Raw genomic sequence first — 24067 nt, 5'->3', positions numbered from 1 at the left:
TGGTTTCGGATTGTATCTCTTTTTACTTGACAGTAACCTCTTGGTTTACCTATTCATATACGATATTTGCTCTCCTTTCCGTTTTCTTTTCTCGCTTTTTACAAACACTACAGTTCAGTTCCTCTTATATTTTGTATTCCAGTTTATTTAACATAACAATGTCTTTCTCTTGTGTTGTGAAGGGCTCCTTCCATCAGGGAGACGACCAGTTATTTCCTACGAGCAAAAACGCTCAGTACACTGCGAATTCTGCTTGTGCCCTTGTATGGAAGGCCCTTGGTTTTGAGTTTTCTTCAACGGCCGTCGATACGATTCTCATCGCTAGTGACTGTATTTTCAGAACATTAAGGGATCAGAATCGTATGGGTGGAAATCGGTACTTGTGCACTGATGAACTTCCAGGCGAATTCTCCATCCAGGGCCAAACCGTAGCCGTTGAAGAAAATGTATTTGTGCACTATGCCTTATATCCTGTGACAGAGGAGGATGTAAGCGAAAGTGTTATCTCTCTGTCCAATGTTTTAGAATCTCTGATGGCCGTGGAAAGTCAAAACATTGGATTTTTGTTTACTGGACAAACAGTGACAGTTGCTTTTTGGGCGCTCTCAGGAACAACTGTACCTATTTCATCCACATCCAGTAAACGAAAATCGAACACATGATTTGGAAAATGATATCAACAACCTGGCACGGCTCTTTCAGTGTGATACTTTTCCTGCTTTTGCCTCGTTGTTGTTGTCCAACGCTAGTCTTGATGGATCTGTAAGACAGTACTCTATTACTAGGCTCACATTTAGATCATCAACATTCAGTGAAAATATACAAAACCTCAGAATGCACGAAACCGCTATTCCGCAAAAAAACCTAAAGATTTTGGAAGACCCAAGAAAATAAAACCTGGACGCCCGAAAATACTGCAAAATACTATAGAAGAGCTAGTGAGAGAGGCGAAAAAGCGATACTCTCAGCAAAATCCTGAAACCAATCGTGACGCTGTATACCGAAAAACATCCCGAGGTTAACAGAGCCGCAGTTCGGCGCTACGAAGATTGACATGCCGGCGCAGGTCAGGATAGGGTTCAGGTATTTCGTCTGATGAAACCAAAGATCAGCGAATTTCGACACTTACCTAACTCACTTGCTCGAAATATTGTTGCACAAGGGCCTATGGCACACTGGAGCGGAAAGTTTTTATGCGACATAAATGCATACAAATTGAAAAAAACCTGCCTTTTTGAAGATGATATATTTGTATGTGCACACGCGAAGCACGTCTGTTCGAGGAAGAAAAGGATAGGAAAAAATGGTATTGGGGTGAAGGTGCGTACAACGTAACACGTTTACCCCCTCTCAGTGCACCATTTTATTCAGATCGACATTTCCTCAACAGAGCGCGCGCCTACAACGACCTATTTTCTTTTTGCGCCCTCGAAATTTCTGGTGGGTATCGGCACCCTAGTGGACTTTCTTTCTTCAAGATCGAAGGAAGAATGTACCATCAGGTGTACAGTTTGGACGCCCCCGGCCAACGGTTTGCTACTAAGGTGGGAGACGTCCAATTTGTTAACCGTTGCCGCCTATACATTGATGACGGCGAAGAGCGCAGGAACATTGCCATGGGTAGATCGCTTGGTATTGGAACTATTGACACCATTGCCAATTACTTGGATTCGATCCTTTCATCGGTGATTTCCAGCTATTAGGTAATGAGTCATCGGTAAACGCTCATTTGGAGTTCCAGGTAACAAGTCGAACTACTCATGGTAATGTTCTTGGCGACAGGAATAGGGGTGTTGAGGTGCCCGCTGTGCTCAGCACTGACGAAGCAGTGACCGAACCACGACGACTCACCGTCTGGAAAGTGGCAGCTGGAAGGCCGTCAACGATTTACCTGTTCAGTCCTCTGATGGACCCACTGCTCTATCTACATGGCACTTTGGGTTGGCAAATTGGCCTTCTTGATAACAACGGGAAAAAGCTTTCGCAGTACAACTACACGCGCTGTCTCTTGTTGTCCAGTCCTCGCTTTTCATATCTCGGCCGTCTTTCGCAGGCCTGGCAGGTTGAGATGTTTGCGAGGTATGAAGAAGGGCGACTGCGGTCTATTAAATTCTCACAGTCAAGGTCTTCAGTCCAAAATGCCATGCGAAAAGGCCAACTAAACGAGATTCTTGATGCTCAACGCAATGCTCCGGCAGGAATACAGGTTAGGGAAGACATCACACGTACAAGGCGAGAGTGGCGCAAAGCCTGGCAAAATTTACCTCCCAAGTTCGTTTACCAGTGGGCTCAGATACATAAAGATTCATTACGAGAATGCAATGGCTCTCATAACACGTCTGGGCTCACCGACGTATTTTCTCACATTCACTTACAGCGTGATGACTGGTCACAAGAGCCAAGGTCAGACAATCGATCTTGTCGGAGTCGACCTTCGCACAGACTGTTTTACCCACGGCCAGTGTTGTACCTCCTGTTAAGTAGAGTTCGTCGCCCAGAAGACATCGTTGTCCTTGTCCGTCCTAATAGGGTATGTGATGAACTTCATAGAAAATTTCCACTTTTAATATCAAATATCTAGGTGTTAACAGCTTTTTTATTACCAATTTGTTATAAAATCACTTTCTGAGCATAAAATAAACCTTCCTTGCAAGGTTCTAAGGGGTTGCTTTATTTTGATTTTGGGTTTATAAGGTTTGACGTTTTGGGCTTTAGTATTTGAACAAATTTATCTCTTCTCACACGTCATATGTACAAGTATTTGCACATTTAACATAAGGAAAGCACGTTTTACTTTATTTAGAGTAAATTATTTCTTAATTCCGTGTTTCACAATTGGCATTAAGCAATGACAATTGAGTACCGCCTATACCTTTCAAAAGGCTCCGATTTCCAGTAAGAATTTATTTAGGACTAACGATAAACAAATCACAGGGCCAACCATTCAAATTAGTTGGAATTGATTTACGAAAAGAATGTTTTACGCATGGGCAACTTTACGTTGCTCTATCACGGGTCGGGGCTCCCGACCATCAGGTATTTTGTTAGTCTACCTGAAAATAATTTAACGTCAAATGTTGTTTATAGAGAAGCTCTACAATAATCGCTTTAGTTATCTATCCTAAAACAACGGGATGCACTCCGGGACTGCCGACAGGAATGAAATCTTAGTATTAATTACATTTAAATATTTTCATCATTAACAACTTTAACATCCACAGAAAGACTATCTGTGCAGGCTGCGGATAATGACTGCGTCTTCGATGTTAGTGTCGGTGCCTGTGAATTGACCTGGGAATCATTTTGCTGACCGAGTCTTTCCTGGATAGGCTTATTGCAGCTGTAACCGACATCCACGCGGGCGGAACTGCGGGCGACCGCTATTTATAATAGTATCATCGTATTCTTTAAGCGATATCAGTAATAATTTTCCGTGTTTTGTTATGTTTATCTTAATCTTATGTCTATCCCGGCTGTGAGCGAACCCGTAATTGTCCTTGCAATTTGCAAAAGGTTACGACCTGCTTTCCATTAATTTTGAGCTTAGAAGGCATGTTACTATACTGGCCGGAACTATATAAGGCCGGGAATGAAACTCTTTCATCAAGTGAGCTTCAGTTGTGTGACTACTCGTATAGATGAAATAAATTACAACCGAAACTTCAATGTAATCTCCAACTAGAGGGGTATTTGGGAAAGACTGCTTCTGATACTTTTTCTGAATCTTCACAATTCATCTTGTTTTTTCTTCATCTTTTTTCTTTTATTTTCCTATTCCCTCCTCTTTCTTCGCTTCTGACTATTTATGCATATTTACTGGAATTAATATCTAAAAAGGCTTATGAAATTGTAGATAGTACAAAGTTATAATGCGTATACAAATGAGAAAATGAACTAAACAACGCAAAAGTTTTAACATTTTACTAATTATGTGTTTAACTATCAGGTTCGGAAAATTTAGTGACACCAATTTATATATACAGACTTTAACGAGGAAAATAAATCTCCAAAGAATGTACTTCAACAATGAGTATTTACTGCGATATTGACTGTAAATAAAAAGACGTAAAACACGAATTAAACGTAACTGGAGAGTTAGATACTAGTTTATATATTAATATTTGATAAGAGAAAATATAACTTTTTGGTAATTTTCCTCCCTCGACCGTTTTTATAGAACACAGTAACTGAACTGTGACAAAATGTGTTGCGCAGTTTCTGGTATTACTTACACTATAGCACGAAATCACTGTTTTCTGCCCCAGAACCCCCTATTTTGGAAATTGCTCCACCAAAGACGTGTGATATGCTTTAGGCTCTCCGAATATACCAACCAAACCAAACTCCCCGTCCTAATTGACTCTGGCAGTAGGCTAGGGCACCTGCCTAAACAGAACTCACCGTCGTAATTGAGATTGGCAGTAGGCTAGGGGGCCTGCCAAAACAAAACTCCCCGTCGTGTTTGACTAGGCAGTAGGCTATAGGGTCTGCCAAAACAAAACTCCTCGTCGATGTAAATAAGTTTCCTGTAAATATATGGTATCCATGTCTCCCCGTGGCGAGACTGAATATGTTATTCATGCTTACATTTAAAGCATTGACAAACTAACGGGCAAACAATAGTTTCAACAACAATACGTTATTACCAAAATATAAATGTAATATAATAACATTTATATTACAAATAGTAATAAGTAAAAACAAACCAGTTATTACCAATATAATAAATGGTTTGTTATTACCAAACCATTTGTCACAAGTATATACACAACTAAATATACAAATTTGTACACGATATGAGTGAACATCATTAATCAATGATACCTGTAATTCTGTTAATAGTATATGGTCTCCGTGTTTGCCGGCCTCCCGATTGGATACTTTAAGCTTGCATTTCAAGCATTGACAAACTAACGAGCAAAAAACAGTTTTATCGACTATAAGTTGCTAGCAAATAATTTGACACAAGTATATGTACCGCTAAATCTTTATGCGAGAACAATATTAGTTAATGTGCTAATAATATATGGTCTCAATGAGACTGAATAAACCGCGCAAAAATTGAAACCATTGGAGAACTAACACGCAATCAAAAGTATAATAACTTTTAATACCAATCAATACACAATTACGGACCAGTAAATATTTCTAATTGCAAACGAAATTGTTCCACTAAGAGGTATCAACTGTAACCACAGAATTTTCTAAATATTTTGAAGTATTATCCGGACTCTCTGTATTGAGACCGGCTATACACTATTGTAAGAAGCATTGGACAACTACGGTGAAAAACAAAAGTTTTGCCTCAAATTGCTATTTATCTGATTTCTTTTATTTCAACGGCCTATATGTTTTTCTTTAATTGCCCATATTTTTGACTTGAGGCGAGACATGATAAACCATCTATTATTTCCAGCTTTCTCGGCATTTCCTTACTTCTAATTTACTTATTATATTATTTTATATTTGCCTGCTTATCTGTGACGATAACAAATAGAGGATACTAAATAAAGACGTGTTTTTTACCTACGCTCAAATAGAATAATGTAAATAACAAATTCCTAATAAGCTGCCAACCTCGTGTAACATTAAATACATCATCCGCTAACCAACGTACGAATAAGTTTTCTCACCTACAGTTATTAAGGATGAACCTTATTACAACCATGAACATGTTATTCAATAACTACATTTATTTGTATCTCTAGGAAAGTCTCAATAACGTGTGTATATGATGTCGAACTATATATGCTCATACTTACCTAGTTTTTGAAACTGCAATAGCCTTTCAAGACAATTTCTCTTATATTAATTTACCTATGGCAAATATATTTTTTTCTTTTGGTGACTTTTTCTTCAGATCAAACTAATTTTATTTATTCATAAAACTACAACAAACAGAGCAAAATCTTGTCCCTTTATTGCCTTAATATGTGTTAACCCTTGAAAATAAGTGCCCGCACGATATCTCGAGAACTGATTGGCCTGTGTAAATGAAATTTTTGCACGTGTTATTTACTCCCAAGATAACTATGACATAATCGTATAAATAATAATTAAGGAAAAAAATGCAAGATTAATATTTCTTTTAAAAGCTCGCCCAGATTCCTCATCGAATGCTCGGACTTAACCTGTTCCCGAAATACGCTTATCCTCGAATTTGCGAACACAATACTTAGGGGCCTGGGGGCGTAGCCCCCAGCGAGCCGAAGGCGAGTTTGTATTATAAGTATGCATGTGTATAGTAAGGGATTTTATATAAAACTGGCTTTTGGTGTGCAATATCTTATTGTCATTATGAAATTAAATAATAATAATAACTACTATTATTATTACTATATAAAAACTTATAGAAGGACATAATATTTATTATACTCTAATAAGGTTTATTATACTTCGCAAAGATAATTGTCTCAGTTTCCTCCTAGTAAATACCATTGATGTTGAGATAGATTTCATAAAAACGGGCCTGTTAATCACCCTCATTACAAAATGACCAGAAACATTTTTCCCGTTTCCCCGAAATACAAATCACAGATTAAAAATCATTCTGGTTAGGTTTTGCCTAAGCTCTAAAATATTCGCACAATACAGGAAAACAATTCGTATTGCCACATTAATGGGAAAGAATCATTACTCAACCCATATCCTAAATAACAACTCATTGCACATAATATTATAGAAAGCCAAGTAAACAATTACACAAGTGAATTAAAATACATATTTTGATATAATTATACTGTGGAGTATGAAATAAACATAAATCGTGAATCGAATTTTCACGCAGGAGGGGGGGTATTTTTGGGTCTTAATAAAGACTAAAATAAAAGTAATAAAAAATATATCTGCTATGTTATATGAATTTTAAAATTTTAAATATTTTAATTATAAAATACATATCGATCCCAAAGGGTTCTGTAGGTTTACGCGATCATTGTCACGTTAAAGACAATCAGTATGCGACTGACGTTCTAAGAGAGATTCCAGCAGAAATATGGCAGCCATGACAGAGCACCTCGCCTCCACTCGCTGTCACCTTTCCCTCAAGTAACTCACTTCCATTTATTTATTATTACTGTGAAATGTTATATGCGAGTCTGTGATTTTACTTTTTTTCGTAACATACCGATTATTATTAGTTTACTTTAACTATTTAAAATTATGTATTCTGGCTAAACACAATCCAACAGATTCAAAACTGGATTGGATATTTTTACAACATATTTGTTGAATATGTTAAATAATATTGGCTTGAATATTATTGCAATGGTCACAATTTATATAACATTTTTAATTTATGACGGTTTGAACAAATAATTAAATTGATTCGAGGCCAAGCCACCGTTTATTTACATTAAATCAGATGCCCTAAGACTCTAGAGAAAATAAATGTTATTACATGTATAGGTTTACCTTTGTAACTTTACTGCTAAATCCACAAATACTCATAAATTGATCTGTCAGGCAAACATAAATGAGGCAAACTGATAGGTTGTTTAGTTTACCTTATTTATGTCTATCTTTTTACGGAAATAATTAAATCTTTATATTGAATAGTCTATAAAAATTTCAATAATTAATTGACGGGAATTTAATTACAAATATATTTAAGAACTACGCGTGTTTTCAAATTCATGTTTTCTCCAAGTTTCTCTCTGCAATAACAATATAATGATGATACAAAAGGATTTACTGAGCGCTCAAGGATGTAGGATCACTTAAAATACACCAATCAAGTTCTTAATGTTGATTAACTACTGATCGTTTTATTTCAAAGCTTAACCAATACAAAAATCGCTTGGTAGTATATAAAATGAATTAAGATACACTTCTATTACTCTGGTTAACGCAACTACCTTGAAGATTGGTGTTTTGGACAGTGTAATTTCCTTCAATGAAGGTGTATTAGCCAAAGTACAAGTGTTAGAGAAACTGTGTGGAAGAGCAGGGGGAAATTGTGTTGTAGGCCTAAAAAACAGCGATGAGAAGCGTGTGCGCCAAGCCGAGAAAGCATTTTTGGACATTCAAAAAAGGGCTAGGAAGGCTAAAAAGACTGCTAAAAGAAGGCTTGAACATACAGAAGAGGAAGATGGACCAAGTTATGGAGCAGGGTTATTTTAGGTATTATTTTGAAAGCTTTTTATATATATTAGTAGTAGCCGTTTTAGGTTTTTGCGATTTCCCGAAAACTGATATTTTATGTCTTTCGGTACACTTTGTAGCCATATTTATGAACCGATTTCAATGAAATTTTTACCAGTTGTCTTATGTACATATACAAACAGTATTATGAAGTAAAAATCTCCATGGTAACACTGTTCTTGATTTATGAATTTTTTTATATTTTAAATTTAGATTTAAAATTTTACAATATTAATTTTGGTGTCAAGTGCTTATTTATAGCCATAAAATAATTCTGGTTCATAATATTGTAGACACTAGTGTCAACTAATAGGGGTAATTTTTCTGAGTTGATATTACAACTTTTAAAAAAGTTATGTGTACCTAAAAACAGCAAATTTAACATGGGCAAGATAGGGAGTACCGTGTTACCTTAATACGCTAGGTTTTATCTGTCCTGTGAAATTTTCTGAGACTGCAAGGTTTCTTGTAAAACTGGGTTTATTTATATTTGTTGTCCCCGAGGGGTTTGGTTCACTTAGGGTTGGGGTTGGATTGAACGCAGATTGAAGTTTCATGGTGTGTATAGGCTTCTGCATAATAGGTTGTTCAATTTCTTGCATCTTCTTTAAGGGTGGGAATTCTTGATTATAATCTATGGCTTTAAATATCACTTCTGAACTGGTCTTTCCAGGGGTTGATAGTGGTAGTACTTTGGGGTTAGTTGGAGTAAATGTCATAGACTTTATACATTTGTAAGTTTGTCGATTCCTTTGGTTAAGATCTATGGTGTTATTTGTTTTCGCTTTTGATAAGGGGGAAGTTCGGTAAGGGTTAGTGTGACCTCCCCCTATTTCCCGTTTTTTTGATGATTTTGTTTATAATAATTAGACTTGTAACATGATTCGATATTGTGGTTTGTTCGCTCGCAGTACCTGCAGAACAGCTCTTGTGTATTGTTGGTTTTAGGTGCCAAGCAGTTACTTTGGGTTTGAGAAGTTAATGAACGTTGCTTGAACCAGCATTGTTCAGTATTATGGTTGTCTTTACGGCAAATATTGCAATACCTATTTTGTCTAGCAGGTTGTATTTGGGAATGGTTTTGTCTTCTCCTATCACTGAAAGTAACGTGTTTAATCATAGGTGGCCTTTGGGTTTGTTTGGGGTAGTTTGAGCTTTCCATATATCTATTCTGGTGAGGACTAGGTGTTCTATCATATCTTGGCTTATATTTTGAGTTTTCATACGGGGATGGAGACCTTTCGTACCTGTGGTTATGATTTGAAATTTGGTCTGTAGTTAGGGTAGCTACTAAATTGGTTAGGGTGTTAACTTCTGTTTGTAGTTTATGGATGATGTTTTGTTCATATAAGGGTGTACTATAGGGTCTGTTTGCTGCAACCCTATTGTACCTTTCTTTGTTTTTCATTTGTGTTAGAACTAGCTGTTCTGTAATTTTTAAATTATTCTCTAGATCACTTAAGGTGTCGTTTTTCAGGCCTATAACTCGTTCACAGATTTCTGGTTTTAGTCCCTGTATGATAAAATGTATAATTTGCTTGTCCTGTATTGTGGGGTCATATCTTCGGCATGTTGTTAATATATCTAAAAAATAGGTTAGTGTTGGCTCGTTCTCTCCCTGTATTTTGTGTTCTAAAATGATTTGTAGACTCTGAGTTTGTGCTAATGGAGTGAAAGCCTCTATGAAACTTTTAGCAAGTTGATCCCATTGTATGGCTACCCCTCGTTCTTTTTGCTTGTAGTGTTTGAACCAAGTTAGTGCTGTGCCTGATAAATGCGCTGGGAATAAATTAACTTTAGTGTTGTCTGTCCATCTGTTTGAAGTTGCTGCCACTAGGAATTTGTCTAAAAAATCTTGTGGATTTTCGCTCTGGAGACCTGTGTAAGTCCCAGCAGATATTAACGGTATGTTTTCCCCCATGGTTACTGTGTTCGTTCTGTCAGGTAGTGTGAGTGGCTCGTAATGTTGTGCTAAGGTTGGGGGTGCTTGTGTCTTGATGTCCGCCTCAGGGTTATGTACTATGTCGTATAAATTTGTTCTCTGCACTAGAAAATCCTCGATTGTAGCTAGATCCTTATAGTTTTCCCTGTCCTCTTCACTTAGGTGAGTTTTTCGTGTAGTTAAATTATTAAATATGGTTTTAATATTAGGGTGACTTGCGCTTATACGTGTTAGGTTCTTAAGTGCCGCTAGGATAGGTCTGAGGTCTGCTACAGTGTCTGTGTCTCTAGATAGTATTCCATTTTCATTTAATATTTTTATTATGTCACTTTTGGAAGTCCTATATGTGTCTAATGGTATTAAATCTTCATGTAGTATGGTTTCCATTTAATTATACATGTCCATTGACGTACCTCGTTAGTTTACTTGGCGTTACTCTAATTACGGGTTTGAAAATATTTTTGAGTTATTGGAAATTTAATTTGTCTTTTAGGTAAATGAGTGGTTTGTCACTGAAGTAGGCTATTTTAGTTAAATACTTTCTTATGAATATTATTTAGTTCTAATTTATACCTAGCCTATGAAACTATGTGCTTGCCCATGTGAGGAATTTGAATGCCAATCGAGTTTTAGCGCCTCCACCATGTAAGGATTTTAAGTTTGGTTTAGTTTAAGATTAAGCTTGTGACATACTATGAGCAAGGGTTGCTGTGAGAGGATTTAATAATAGGTTAGATTGGCAGTACAAATACCCTCAAATGAGCCAACACATATTTTATTTTGACAACATCTCTTTAAATTGATAAAAAATTTTAATTAACAATTGATTGGGTCAACCGATATATTAAGCACAAATTTTAATACCTTAATACTTTGAAGACATATTTCATATTAATTTACTCATTACAATTTATTTTAAATTTAATTCATTATAACATTTACTAGTAATTTTGTAGTGTTGCAATAATAATGAGTTCATGGACTAACATGAGAAACTTTCTTTAAAATAGCTAAAGATTTACATGAATTTACATTTTCGAAATTGTGAACATTTAAATAGATATGGAATTGAAAATGATTAATGAACCCTAAAATATACTAAGTTCTTAAAATTACTTACATTTTATTTCACATCACACTTATTACGCCTAGAGATATTTTTCCGCACACGAACACAAACACTCCCGAACTTCACTTTTCGAATTCCCGGCCTCCACTTCCACCTCTCCTCCTTGTTCTTCAGTTTTGATGTTCTTCTCCCGCCAGCTCATTGACCACGCCTCTGCCAAATCTCTCCATCATAACTGGTGAGTAACAATTTTTCATATCAGCATGGCTGTCCCTTACATTGTCGCACGGTTTTTACAAATAAGCATTTCCGCTGCTTAAGCAAGCATTTCCTGTTTGTTCACCATCGGCGTCTGGGCGGATGTGCGTATCTACTTACATCCGGAGGATGTTTGTCTCGAATTGTAATACAAGACTTCCTTTCCAGCAACTATCTGTACATTGATTCTATGAATTTTATTTTACTAATAATTACGTATGTCTTACACAATAATGAACTTGACAAATATTTTAGAGGATAACATTGATAAATAGTTCAACTAGGTGATACAGAAGGCTCCCAATCACTATTCTTTGAATATTTTTCTAGAAAATAAGTACAATAAAAGGTTGAGATTCATGAGTTGAAAGTAATGTTTCGTTTGAACATAAAAGTGGAAAATTTAAAGTGTTTTCTATTTGATAAAATTTGTTTGTTGGAAAAAATTTGTCCTTTTGACAATATATGTATTTCATCTGTAGATGGTCATAGTGTTGTTTTTTTCAAAAGTAGCCTTAGGTTTGCTTGACGGTGAAGTGGATATGGCAATGCAGATGTAGGTAATTTTACTTCAAACCTTTTCGGGCATAGTCCTACCTTCTAACAAGTACTAATAAAAGCAATATGAAAATTTAGCTGATTCTAATCAGAAATATATTTAAATCAGTTCATCAGACTTATGTAGGATTTGCTACTATTCATATTACAAATACAATTAAACAAGGAAATAACATGAGAAACAGGGCCAAACGAACAAACTCTGAAACAAAGTAAATTAAAGAAGGACTTAAAATAAGTAAATACCGGAAGTATATTGTCTTCATTCTTGAGGTGCCAAATGGTCTATGTATCAATAAGTATTAATTTTCTTTCAACAAGAAAAAGAAATCATTAGCGTAATTCTACAGACAAGAATATTGTATAAATAGTAAAAAGTATATAATTATCAAACAGAAGAATAATTACTTTAATTGGTATATTGAAATGTACAATTTATTCTTAGTAGATGTTGCATTGGAAATTTCAAAGAGTGAATATTATGGTTTTCTAATTATCGAAGGTCCAAACGGAAAGACAATTTTGGTTATAATGCAAGTTGATGAGCAGTATAAAAAATGGCACTGACCTATAAAGAAACACTGGGTTGATATACTGTAGTATACAATTTAAAACATTTACCACCAATATGTGTTGGTCAATAATAATGGGAAACGTCCAAATTCCATTGTCCAAATTTATCAAACCCAACGTTAAAAAAAGAAGGTATATCGTACTTACAACCTGATGCCTGATGAGACTTCTCTAAGATCACTAGGCAAAAGGCTACTTAAAATAACCGTATTAAAAACACAAGCTAAGTGTCTATTTTCTTTTATTTTCTCAAAAATTTAGTGAAAAATTAAAAATTAGGTTTGGTTTCTATCAATGTTCACATTAGTTTAAACGATTCCTATACCTAACAAGATCCATACACTCTCTGCTGCTTTGTACTCTAGCCTAATAGGCGATCGAATCAATTAATTACATAACTTGGTAGGTATATATGTATGAGATAATGATTTATTTTCGATAAATATTTACAATTTAATCATAAATTCCTCATTTGAAAATACTAAACCATCTTTAACCAGTTGCGATGGTTTAGCAATACATAAAAAAAACATAACTTAGAGTCTACCTTTACAAAATAAATAGTGCGACGAGTTCGTGCAACATCTTAACCAACACAGTATGTACACTACCTAAATCAATAAAACAACATACAAAAAACAATAGTCAGAACATAATTAGACAAAAGCAAAGCTTCACTTCTAATAAAAAAATATGTGACATCATAAGTAACATAACAAAATGTCGTAGCTAAGATATAATCAAATTGAAATTAACAAAGTTCCACAAAAGAAAATACTAATAACAATAATGATTGAACTGTAATATTGTACTAAGTATCTGTAAAAGAAACAAAAATAACAAAAATAGCATAATCTTACTCAAAATATTATTTCAAACTTATTCACATTCAGCAAAATATACCAAATCAGACTATCTCAGAATATGTATCAGTATTGACGTGTCCTCAAAGTTAAAAAGCCATTGCTTTAATTTATTTTTAAACCTAATTTTTGATCTACACAATTTAATGTCTGCTGGTATTTCATTAAATATTTTTGCACCTAAAAAAATAAAAGATCTTGTCATTAAGGATTTTGAAACTTTTGGTTTTCTTAATATATTGGCTGATTTACTACGTGTGTTATGATTATGCATTATAAGCTCGGTTTCATTATTGCCACTACGAATAAAGAAAATTTGAAGAACCTTGAAGATATATAAATGTTGTAAAGGTAATATATTTAGTTGATTAAATAGATTAAAAGATGATTCTCTTTTATTTTTATGTAATATAATCCTAATATAATGATTCTGCACTGTTCTTACTTTTGTTATAAAAATCCTGGAAATTTCCTCCCCAACAATGAATGCCATATTGTAATTTAGAGTTTATGAGAGCGAAATAGAGTATCTTTAAAAGCCTTTGGTCACATATATTCCTCAAAAAATAAAATTTTCGAATGCTCCCTTTTAATCCTCTTGTTAGCTCCTCAATGTGATCCTTCCAAGATAATTCCCTGTCTATTATAACCCCCAAATATTTGAAGGATCCCACATTTTCTATGGCTAGACAATTACAATTTGGCTCACTTTGACAATTTAATGAATGATACTTAAATTGGATCTCTTCAAATAAGGGCCTATTCATTTTAAAATTTAAAACTTTTGTTTTTGAAACATTGACACACATTTTATTTTCTAAACACCAACTATTCAAGAAGGAGAGTGTTTCGTTTACACTGTTACATAATCTCTGGCTATCTATATTCCAAAACAAAAAAGCAACATCATCAGCGAACGCGGTTACCCTTCCTTCGAATTGGACTTCTAAAAGATCATTAATAAAAATTAAAAACAAAGTAGCTGATAAAACGGATCCTTGCGGTACACCTTTTTTTATAATTCCCGGTTTACTTAAGCATCCCCTACACTTGACAATTTGTTCGCGTTCGGTCAAAAATTGCCTAAACCAGTTCAATGCATTTCCTCTAATTCCTATATTTTCCATTTTAGCCAGCAAACATGCATGATCAACCAAATCGAAGGTCTGACGAAAGTCTACAAAAACAGCTGTACATTTGTTTTTCTCGTTTATTTTTTTATAAACAATCTCCAAAAACGCGGACAACGCATGCTCCGTACTTTTACCTTCCAAAAATCCATATTGATTTTTACTGAAAAAATTAAAACTGCTGAAAAAGTTCAATACCCTTGACTTCATTGCCTTCTCAAATATTTTAGAAAACACAGAAAGCAAACTTATTGGTCTAAGATTATCCAGTTTAATTGCGTTAGATTTTTTAGGAATCGGAACTACGATACTTTTTTCAGACAATTTGGAAACACCCCTGTATGGAAACTACAATTTATTATATGTTCAAGCAGAAGAGCAAAAATATCCTTACAACTTTTTACTAGATTAATAGTTACATTATCAAAACCACTAGAGCGTTTATTTTTCAAATTACTGATGATAGTTTTTAATTCTTCGCGATCAACAGGAGTTAAAAAGAATGAACGTTGCTGTGCACTTGGCACGTTCCCAGTGTTTATTAGTTGGCTAGTGCCGCTTGCCGTCGCTGTAGTTGCCGCCGCGCCACCTGTGTTGTCAACAATCAGCTGTTCGTGAACGTCAATTAAGTATTTGTTTATCGTGTCACAGATGGCTTGCGGTTCTTCAATAATCGATCCGTCATTTAAAGGTAACCTCTCAATGTCAGTTTTCTTTTTACATCCAGTGATATTATTGATTATTTTCCATTGTTCAGCCGAATTTCCATTATATTTAGTAAGTAAATTGTTGTAATACTCGTGTTTGGTATTGTCTATTAAACTTCTTAAATTAAGAGAAAATCTATAAAGTAGCTTTTGAAATGCATGTCATAGGGCCTATTTGACATTATCCTGTATAACCTATTTCGTTTTTTAATTTTGTCTAGTATATATTTATTTATCCAAGGGCTTTTGGCTTTTGCTTTACTCTCTCTGCGTGATATAACTTTACTTTCTGTACCTACCTCTATTGCTTTATTAAAAATACTGTAAAATTTATCCATACACAGATTAACATCCTGTGAGTTAATTACCTCATCCCAATGTGAGCTTTCCAAATATCTTTTAACCGTTTTGATATTTAAAAAATTTTATTTCATCGTGGGATCAAAGTCCTTTTTACGACGGTTATTACTAAAATTGACTGCTACTAAACAATGATCTGATATACCTAAATTACAAATTTCAATTTTAAAAGAGTTCAAATACCTAAACCTAATAAACACATGATCTATGCACGTTTCTGTATCTTTACCCATCCTAGTTGGCTGTTTAACTAAACATGAAAGACCATAATTACTCATTAAGGTCAAGTAGTTTTTTGAATAACAATTATCTTTTAAAATGTCAATGTTACCATCGGCTAAATACAATAAATTACCTTCTAAGGCACTCAATATAACCTCTAATTCCTCTAAAAACTTTTTAATTGAGTAATCATGAAGTCTATATAAAGAAACCAAAGTATATTTGATATTATTCAGCTTAAAATTCAAAATTACAGAGTCAGCATTTTTCATATCACTATGAATGCTATTACATATGATATTATCTGAAACATAAACCATCACTCCACCCGAAGCATAATTGTCATTACAAGTCGCATACAAATTATATCCATCTAAATTATAGAGTCCTACTTCCTCTGACTTAATCCATATCTCACTGAAAATTATAAAGTCAAATTTTTTATTACAACTATTAATTTGTGTTTGTAAAAAGTTAAATTTATTTCTTATGGATCTAACATTTAAATGAACAAAAGTAAAACCTTCAATACTAGTGTCTGGAAAAACATTATCTAGAGTATAAGAGACTGGCCAAATGACTTCTTCCTCATCATCCAAATTCATCGTTGTTAACTATTACTGATTAATAAATGTGCCTTAAATATTTTAAAATTCATTAGAAACATATTTTTTAATTAAAAATAATACTGTAGAAATAAATACAAATACCTTAGGAACATAAGTAGGTGAATAGACTTATTTTATTTTACACAAGTCCTGTTCGCAGTCGATTCGGATACACCTTTGGCCATCCTCGCTTCTCATAAATATCTTGCCGTCATTGCACCAGACATACTTATAGTTAATTTCCTTTGCTTTCATCTTTGCCAGTCTGAGAAGGCTCTTGGTTTCCGGGGTCAGATGATCGTTCACGTAGACGATGTTGTTCGGGAACGCTGGGTTTATGTCTTTAGCACTTAACTTTTTGTTTTTCTTGTAGGCTGCAATGCACGTATTCTTAAGCCTCCGGTCCCTAAGCTGGACGATGAGTGGTGGTATGGCTCTAGGCTTGAATGTAGGCACTCGGTGAGCAGCCATCACATCTTCTGCTTTCAGTTCCACACCCACAGTCCTCCCCACATCAACGGCAATTAGGACAGGGTCCTCGTTGCTGGTTACAGGAACGCCCTGAATCTCAATATTTGATTTCCTCGAGTATTGCTCAATTTGTCTCATTCTCATCTTTAAACTATCCACTTCTTCTCTTAGCTCCTTATTACTAGCCCTAATTTGTTGATTCTCGCTCTTGAGCTCCTTATAGTTTTCAGTCAGCTTTTTCATATTTTCATTTGCCTTGTCTATGGTATCTGAGAACATTTGCAAAGACTCCCTAAATTCTTCAAACTGCTTGCCATAGTTCTTGAGCTCAGCAACAATATCTTTCTTGAATTCATGTAAAATCTTTACTATCTCTCTTGTGTCAAAGCTTGAGATTTTCCACAGCCCTCACTAGCATCAACTTGGATTTTAGTCTTACAATTACTACATACCCATTCCTTTTTTGATCCTGTAGTTTTCAGTGCCTCTGATGTTACACCAGCACATCATAAATGGAACACACATTTGCATCCACCAGAACAGGTTATAGAATCAGTATCATCCCCCAAATCATTCTTACAGACGCTACACAAGCCCGGCATACTTGGTTTATCTTAATTCACAATATTTTATTAGCTTTTACACGTATTACTTAGATTGCACAATAACCTAACCTCTACGCTGCGGAGCCGGCTGAGACACGTCCGCACGGTACCAAGCACTGAGGCAGACTGTATATGTGTCTGAGCTATCACGTCAATGTTTTAAAACCATTTGTTTGCCTAGAGATGTACATTAAAGAAGGTGCAAGTCTCAGCAAAGCAGAATTGGCAATGATTGTTATATATTTTACGTTTTCATCTCTGTTGAGAATTCTAACCGAATAGGAGAAGATCACCATCGCACAATATGCCTTAAGAGAAAGTTATAGTAATGTGTCAATCTACTTAGGAGTGAAATGTAAAATTGTTTAACAGCAACAAGTTAAGTTTAGAGCGTTCTGAGCACTTTTTAGTCAGCGAACGCTTTCATCCTGCCAGATTCCCCTCACGAACCACATTTATAAGGTCGATTTGCATTTAAAGCGGAAATCCGATTAGACTAAACATCAACTGAACAAAACTTACTCTACTAACCATTGTTTTTGTTTTGATCTAGAAACACTTATATTCAAATCAGTATTTCATCCATTAATATGAGGAAGGTGGTTACAAATGATGTTTTTAATTAATCATTGTTATTGATTACTGACAAAACCTATACAATTAGTTATGCAGGTGGAATAATATGGAAAGTACTGCCATTTATGATTTTAAGTGTTAAGCATAAGAATACAACTTTGATCCTCAGTTCGTAACACTACTAACCTCTGAATAGCACTACTATTACTAATTGAAACTGTTTAACTAAATTGAAATTGAGTATATTGTATTTGCCACTGACGAGAAAAACAATGCGATTGATATGATCGATACAAGTGAAAGTACAGCAATTAACTTTTTCAATTGTACAGGTATGATTTTAAATCAAGTAGCCTAGATAGACTTGTAGGTGTATGAAACTTTCTACTAACGGTCGTACTAAACGAGAAACAAATTTCTATCTAAATATTTTAAGATATCCCTATACAATTCATTATGGTTGTATTTTACTCGTGTATCATTATTTTCGTTAGTGTGTGACATAGAAAGTCGTGATGGAATGTGACCCCCTAGCTTTACTGTGAGAAACGCAGAGAGAGAGAGAGAGAGAGAGAGAGAGAGAGAGAGAAAGAGAGAGAGGGGGGAGAGAGAGAAAGTCTTTATTCAAAATCATTAAGATTTGACAGGCGTCAATGTGCAAAATGTCATAAATCGTCACTGAATATACAAATCAAATATATTTTAGTTATGAGTTAACACAAAATATCCCAGTCTCTACAAGAGATGAACTCATTTACAGAGTAGAAGCGTCGTTGTGACAGCCACTTCCTGAGAGGAGACTTCATGTTAGGGTAATCTCTCTTCAGTTCTTTGGGTAGAACATTGAAAAACTTCGCTGTATGCTGGTCGCTTTTCAAAGAGCGCAGAATAGTGTGAAGGTAGGTGGAAATCCATGGCAAAGTGAGTGTTATGCTAAAGGACCTCAGCGTGTCTACGTACGCCTCTTGAGCATGCAGCCAGGATGTAGCTCAAAACCACCGTTAAAATTCCCAAATCTCGGAACGCAGTCCTGCAACTGTCTCGCATTCCCAAGCCAGCCATGAGTCGAATCGCTTTCTTTTGAAGAAGCAGCATTTCAATTGGTGCCAGATGAGCCACCTCACAAGGCAATACCATAGTTCATATGGCTCTCAAAGAGGGCGTGGTAAGCAATTCTTGCTGACTCCATTGAACTGACTGCCAGGGTTCTTCTCAGGGCGAATAAGGCGCTGTTCAGCTTCCTGCAGAGGATGTCGACGTGGTCTTGACACGACAATTTTCTCATTTTTATTCCTTTCCCCCATATGTTGATATAACATGAAATCTTATAAACTAATAATTATATCTACTAATTTTTGGCCTTATTCTCTTAAACCATAAAATCAAATTTACCACTGTTTCTTTATAATTTATAGTTAAAATCCTTACTTTTGTCCGATTTCAACATTTACATCTGGTCACATCATTTAGAAGTTCTTGCAGTTCCATAAGACATGTATTATAAAAGTAATATTTACTTATGTGTTGCAAATATAATTATACATCTGATAGTGCAGTCATTGAAGCATTATTGGTCCGAATTTTTTTACTGTGAACCGAATTGCATACAATTTTGGAATTAGGTCCATCTTACCCTTAACTTCAAAAGTGAAAATGATTTGAACTCCGCAACCACCCTGGGGGTGGTTGCCACTCCTTCTCGGGGGTGAATTGTTTTTTCTTCTAAATAACCTCGGATATCGATAGAAGGCCTAATTTTAAGCAAAAAATCATCTATACAGTTTTTCGAAAAATCCATTAATTTTCAAGTTATTGGCAATTTAAAATTCGCATTTTTTCACGTTTTTCATCGGTTTTTTGCAAATATCTCCAAAAGTATACGTTTTATTGAAAATATTATTAATAACAAAATTGTAGCAGGTAAATAAATAAACAATTTGGGTTTTTATAAGGTATTCTAAGTGCAATATTAAGATAGATATTAAAGATCAAAGCAGTTTTTTATTGTGTCTGAAATTTAATCGATGTGGTCAATGCCATCTAGCGGCGAACAGATGCATTTTAGGCATTCTAATAAAAAAGGGTTTTGTAGTGTTTGAAATAAGCTTTAAAATGAGCACTATTAAAAGTCTTTTTGCACGTAAAATAAGTGAGCTGTATTGCAAATAAGAGGAGCATCTAATGTTTTTTCTTTTAAATCAATGGGTTTCATAAGTGCCATTTCCACCAAAATTAAAACTAATCGTATTCCGCCTAGAACTAACTTTATTATGAAGAGTTTGATAGATTTTATCAGTTTGGGTGCTTCAGGATACATATTTTTCAAAAAAAGTCACGATTAAAAAAAATTCAAATTAAAAAGAAAACCATCTTTTTATAATATCTCCAAAATGACGACATATACGTATAAAAGTGTAAGAATGAAAAATTTAGGTATTTTTCTGAAAAACAATTTGGGTTTTTTGTTTTTTCTGTCAAACAAAAATTGACAGAGATATGATTGTTTAAAGAGCGCGTGGCAGCGCAATCACAGCCTCTCTTAAGCCCTTTAACCCTTCACCGTTTGAGAAAAAGGTTTTTTACTACATATTGCAATAAAGGATGTTGTAGCTCTCTTAATTACCTTTACAATGGTTTTTTTATAAATTGTGATAGCATGAAAATTGAAGGAGTTATGGTCCAAAAACTTATCATATTTTTTTCTACTTAGTAACTGAAAATTTCGGAGTGTGAATATCTGGAGCAATGTGAAAGTACGCAGTATAATAGAGACCCAAAACTATTGTAATGTGTACATATATACATAATATGGCTCACATATTTTTGAAACGTAGGCATGAATACATACCAACGTTCTTATATGTATATATAACACATTTGAGTGAATTTTATATAATTTGTAAATAATTTATTCAATAAATGGTAATTTTTTACTCTAAATTAAATTATTTTTAAATATATAATCATATATATTTACTGTTTTAATTTAGGGGTAGTTTTAAGGGTAGAAAATCTTAAGAATATGATAATCATTTTGAGAGTGTGGAATAATATTTAAATCCTTTTACAAAAATTTGTTTTTAATTTTTTATCAAGGGGTAGTTTTCAAGGGTTGAAAGGGGGTTAAAAATTTGATAATTATTATAGAGAATATAAAATATTACTTATTCTATACTTACATCTTTTTATGTCATACCAAAGTATTTTTTTTTTTTTTTATTTTTTCAATTTAGGGGTTGTTTGCAAAGGTTGTAAGATTTTCAAGGGGTTGAAAATGATTTTAATATGAGGTAATTGTGTTAGAAAACACTTTACAATTTCACCACTTACTATTATACATGTTTTCTAGCGTTAAAATGGTTCAATTTCAATTTTCCCATTAAGGGGTTGTTTACACCCCTTAAAAATAATAGGCGGAGTTCAGATCATTTTCACTTTTGAAGTTAAGGGTAAGATGAGCCTAATTCCAAAATTTCATGCAAATCGGTTCACAGTAAAAAAATTCGGAGGTAAGACCGTATTTTTCGCTTCAATGACTGCACTATGAGAGGCAAATGGCTTAGTATAATAGGAGTCAATCGCGGGTTCACGCGTAATTTTCCAAAACAAAGGGTTTAAACTTCCTAGTCTGAAGAACTAGTATGAAGTACAATAATGAAGCTCTGTGATATTTTTCAAACATTAATAAGCACACATTAATTATTTCAGTGTCCATGGTTAGGAGAATCAGAGTGTAAGGGAAACGTGTGACAGGTTTTGGGTATAATCTGATTTTAATTTATTATACAGGGTGACAATTAAGTCGGGAACCTCTTTTTTAATTTTTGAACCACAATAGAAAGAAATACCAAAGTTCACACGTGCATACTAGTGATAGTAACGCACACATCTACCCAGTTACCGACCGGATAATCCCTTTGGGGGACGGTCCACACGGAGTCAGACAAAATTCTTAAATAGCAGCATAGGTCAAGTTTGGTATCGAATTAAAGGTCTTACTTAGCAGAGTACAATGTTGCAAACCGGACTTTAAAAGGTGGATTCATTCAGTAGTTATAGCTATTTGAATTTTAAAACAATTGAACAATGTAAATTATTAAGTATTACAAGTAAACACCAATTTTTAAGTACCTGTGATCAAAGTAAGTGTTCAAAATGTTCCCCTCCCATCATCTGACAATGTAGTAATTGAAGCCAGGAATCAATAATTATTACCAATAACACAACCACTGTTAGAATGTGAAAGTGGCATATTGAGTCATTCACAGCATCCACAGAAACGTAACGTTTAGGCAGGTATTATAGGAAATCAAATTATGAGCCCATTATTTATCAATGGTAATTTAAATGGTGACTCGTATCTAGCAATGCTCCAAAATGAGATAATTCCTGCACTACAAGCTGCTCTTGGTCGACAATTTCAAAGAATTTATTTCCAACAAGATGGCGCGCCACCACACTTTCCTCTCCTTGTTAGAGAATACTTGGATACAACATTCCTTCACAGATGGATTGGAAGACGTGGTGCAGTAGAGTGGCCTGCTCCTTCCCCTGATTTATCTCCGCAGGATGTTTTACTTTGGGGATACCTCAAAGATAAAGTTTATCGTACTAAGCCTCTAGATTTGGCGCACCTAAGAAATCTCATAGTCCAAGAAGCTCAAGATATTCCTCGTGACTACCTTCAAAATGCAGTGGATGACTTACAACTGCCTATGACATTGCCAGACGATGGGAGGGGAACATTTTGAACACTTACTTTGATCACAGGTACTTAAAAATTGGTGTTTACCTGTAATACTTAATAATTTACATTTTTCAATTGTATTAAAATTCAAATAGCTATAACTATTGAATGAATCCACATTTTAAAGTCCGGTTTGCGGCACTGTAATCTGCTAAGTAAGACCTTTAATTTGATACCAAACTTGACCAATGCTGCTATTTAATAATTTTGTCTGACTCCGTGTGGGCCGTCCCCCAAAGGGATTATCTGGTCGGTAATTGGGCAGATGTGTGCGTTACTATCACCAGTAAGCACGTGTGAACTTTGGTATTTCTTTCTATTGTGGTTCAAAAATAAAAAAGAGGTTCCAGACTTAATTGTCACCCTGTATATACGACACTACAGCTGAATTTGCCTAGCTGTCTCGATCAAAAACACACATTCGGAAACTTATTTCAGTCACGAGAATACTTTTCTGTCACTTGTTATCTACTTCTAGTGTAATGATATTTCCACCGCTATAGTTTGACTTGGTAGAAATCCACTTTAGTAAAGAAGCACTTGTTTCCTGTATATGGCGAATTTCTTGCTTAATATGTTTGCGTAAATTTGTAAATTTGTTGTTTTTCGGACTGTAGAAAAATTGCGGGTCCTTCAGATCTTCAATCCCGAGCTATATCACCAGATTATCCCTCCCTGGAAATAATATTGTAGACACTAGTACAAGTTTTGCGTGAATAAGGAAGCAGCAAGCGTAGAGACGTGTTATACCGTCTTGTTTCTGCTAATGTGCACTAACTGAGGTTATAACAATGAACATTATTCCTTACTCACGCTTGTGTTCCGAAAAGAGTGACTAAATGTCCAGTCTTGAAGTGGTAGTAAATGGTTGCTTTGCACACAAAACCATTTCTATCTATGCCATGTGGATATTCGTAATGAATTAAAAAATAAGAGCCAGTAGAAAGCGGCTTAGAAAGAAGAAGCGCGCTTGTCCGTCTTTCATTCAACTCTTTCATTCTGTATGTCAAGTCAAATGAACCCTGATGAGGGGCCGTGGTGTGCAGGGAGACAAGACGCAGAGACAACTGCCGTTGTGGAAAACACTTACGTTGGCTTCTCAAGCAGGTGTCCATTTTATCAATATATTGCCAACTTCCATAAAAAATGCACCAACGTCTAAGGCGTTAAAGCCGTCTTAAACACTTTTTAGCGTCGATAGAATTTTATAATTCCGGGGATTTTTTACGTGTAACT

The 24067-nt window shown here is 34.8% G+C and overlaps 1 protein-coding gene across 1 annotated transcript; it reads right to left on the bottom strand.

The window, feature by feature from the left end:
• Positions 1-16561: 16561 nt before the first annotated feature.
• LOC124366616 lies at positions 16562-19221 on the bottom strand. Its single transcript, XM_046823212.1, has 2 exons — positions 19045-19221; positions 16562-17248 (listed from the first exon to the last, which is right to left on the bottom strand). The coding sequence occupies exons 1-2, from the start codon at positions 19219-19221 to the stop codon at positions 16562-16564; spliced, it is 864 nt and encodes a 287-aa protein (XP_046679168.1).
• Between the last annotated feature and the right edge of the window lie 4846 nt (positions 19222-24067).

This window comes from Homalodisca vitripennis, chromosome 7 (genome assembly GCF_021130785.1).
Source record: "Homalodisca vitripennis isolate AUS2020 chromosome 7, UT_GWSS_2.1, whole genome shotgun sequence".
Classification (NCBI taxonomy): domain Eukaryota; kingdom Metazoa; phylum Arthropoda; class Insecta; order Hemiptera; family Cicadellidae; genus Homalodisca; species Homalodisca vitripennis.
This window is presented reverse-complemented; position numbering and strand designations above follow the sequence as displayed.

Bases quoted from the DNA above. Each gene is read 5' to 3' on its own strand.
- LOC124366616 (XM_046823212.1), bottom strand. From the start codon at position 19,221: ATGGTATTGCCTTGTGAGGTGGCTCATCTGGCACCAATTGAAATGCTG. The intron at 17,249-19,044 runs GTACGTAGACAC...CATGAATTCAAG, and splicing joins TGGCTGCATGCTCAAGAGGC to AAAGATATTGTTGCTGAGCT.